This window comes from Thermoascus crustaceus, assembly GCF_041956765.1.
Source record: "Thermoascus crustaceus strain CBS 181.67 unplaced genomic scaffold VTN00scaffold_5, whole genome shotgun sequence".
Lineage (NCBI taxonomy): Eukaryota > Fungi > Ascomycota > Eurotiomycetes > Eurotiales > Thermoascaceae > Thermoascus > Thermoascus crustaceus.
Window position 1 is genome coordinate 20,594 of NW_027192531.1, and position 2,595 is coordinate 23,188.

At 46.2% G+C, this 2,595-nt stretch overlaps 1 protein-coding gene across 1 annotated transcript; it reads left to right on the forward strand.

The window, feature by feature from the left end:
- Positions 1 to 457: 457 nt before the first annotated feature.
- VTN00DRAFT_7604 (uncharacterized protein) lies at positions 458 to 1,333 on the forward strand (the record flags this gene model as incomplete). The annotated part of the gene is made up of 2 exons (XM_069434366.1): positions 458 to 673; positions 752 to 1,333. 2 exons carry the CDS (start codon positions 458 to 460, stop codon positions 1,331 to 1,333), a joined length of 798 nt encoding a protein of 265 aa, XP_069285870.1.
- Positions 1,334 to 2,595: the final 1,262 nt, after the last annotated feature.

Genomic DNA, 2,595 nt, shown 5'->3' on the forward strand with positions numbered 1-2,595 from the left:
ATGACTGCATCCAATTGCTTTCTACTCGCGAAAGATGACCCCACCAGAATTGAATTACGACATTCATGACAAGGAGCTTCTGGCCATCATGGCAGCAGTAAGAGAATGGCGACACTACCTGGAAGGAGCAAAGCATCAGGTTATGATCTACTGTGATCATAAGAACCTGGCATACTTCACCACCACCAAAGATTTGACCTGAAGACAGGTCAGGTGGGCAGAGGAATTAGCTCCTTATGACATCAAGATCACCTACTAAAGGGGTTCAGAAAATGCCTGAGCAGATGTGCTCAGCTGAAGACCAGATTACCAAGAGGGGGAGCCTCCTCCACAACCTGTGATTTTCCGGCAGGAGACTGATGGAACCCTCACAGTGAACAGGCAAGCTGCACCTGCTCTAAGACTAGGACCTGGTACATGGGCAGAAAAGATTAAGGAAGCATACCAGAAGGATTCAATGGCAGAAGAGCTTGAGGAAATCAAGAATGATCCCAACATAACCAAAGGAGAAGGAGATATCATCCTATTCAAGGGACTGGTCTACGTTCCAACCAAACTGAGGGAGGACCTGATCAGAGACATCCACGAAGCCCCGGCTCATGGACACCAGGGGATAGAGAAAACCATTGAAAGGATTACCCGGAACTTCTACTTCCCAGGATTAAGGAGGATGGTGCGACGCATAGTATTGCAATGTGATCTTTGCATCAGGAGCAAAGCAGCGTGATATGCACCATATGGACTCCTACAGAACCTGAATGCACCAGAGAGGCCCTGGCAATCCATATCACTGGACTTCATTACAGATCTACCTGCATCCAAGGAGCCCCTGACAGGGATAATATATGACTCTATCTTGGTCATTGTGGATAGACTCACCAAATATGCCTACTTCCTGCCATACAAGAAAGCATCCAATGCAGAAGAGCTGGCATATACCTTCCTACAGATCATTTTTGGGAATCATGGGATGCCAGAAGAATTTGTGTCTGACAGAGACAAGCTCTTCACCTCAGGATTCTGGCAAACCTTGACCCGCCAACTCGGCTCCAAGCATAAGCTCTCTACTACAGCTCACCCTCAGACTGATGGACAGACAGAACAGATGAATCAGACCCTGGAACAGTACCTGCGCTGTTACATTAACTACCAACAAGACAACTGGGTAGAACTTTTACCTATGGCCCAGTTCGCATATAACAGCGCCAAGAACGAGACTACCCAGGAGTCACTGTTCTATGCCAACTACGGGTTTGAACCGTCGGCCTACCAGGAACTGAAACCAGACAAGGTTCTGGCACAGAAAGGAATCCTCCGAGCTGACCAGCTATGAGAGCTTCACCAACAATTGAATCTAGATATTCAGTTTATTGCATACTGAACCGCCAAGTACTACAATCAACACCATAAGAAGGGACCAGACTTGAAGGCAGGAGATAAAGTGTATCTTCTTCAAAAAAACGTGAAAACAAAACGACCGAACAACAAATTGGATTTTAAGAAAATCAGACCATTTGAAATTGAAGAAAAGAAAGGAGAGGTCAATTTCCGCCTCAAATTGCCAGATACTATGTGGATACACCCAGTTTTTCATATATCACTATTGGAACCAGCGCCAGACAACGCCCAACCGATTACTGAGACTGAAGAGATCCTACCAGAGAATCTGGATGACGACAAGGACTATGAGGTAGAAAAGGTGTTAGACAGCGGCATAATTGATGGACAGTTCATGTACCTTTTGAAATGGAAAGGATATGACAACTCTGAGAATTCCTGGCAACCCATAGAGAACTGCAATGGGTGCAAGAAACTCCTCAAGGAATTCCACCTTCGAAACCTGGATCGCTCAAAACCAGAAGACCTGTCACACCAAAAAAGAAGAGGCTGACCCAAGAGGGGACGTCCACAGGGGACATCCTATTAAGATCTTTGGGAACTGCCAGAAGCCTCTTGCTCAGGGCCTACCAAAGCTAGGAACTCTGCAATAAAACCTGGAGAAAGCCCCTCAAGGAGCTGTGAATCACTAGGCAGTGATGGCTCCCTAGCATGATAACGGGTCTCATGTTCATTGGCTAGATGTTCCATTTCGGCAGATTCTTCAGCAGAAGGAGGATTCTCCTCATCCATCCGCTCGGACAAGGACAAATCATGACTCAACATTTTCACCCCACACTCTTTTAGAAACCTTTCTTGCTTCATTAAGCGTGCGCGCTTTGCATGAAGACAGGATAGCTCCTCATCAACTGCCAAGATGTCTGCACGCAGTTTTGATTCTGCTTTCTCAAGATCACTCCACTCCTTCTCGCTATGAAACTTCTTTTCGCATTTGCGACCACGACGTACACAGGAGGAGCAACAAGAAACCCGTTTATCCATGATGACGGTACAAGTAAAAGAATGCAGGGAACAGTATTCACAAGGATGATCGGCTATCTGACCTTCACAATCAATACGGTCAGCCAGGCGCGCGTTCTCTTTATGACGATTGCGAGGAGGCATGATGAGAATACTTACAGATTATGATGTGAACATGGCAGGATTTAAGTACTTTTCGAGACGAAAAGCTAGAAGAGGGGGGGTAGTGTTACGATC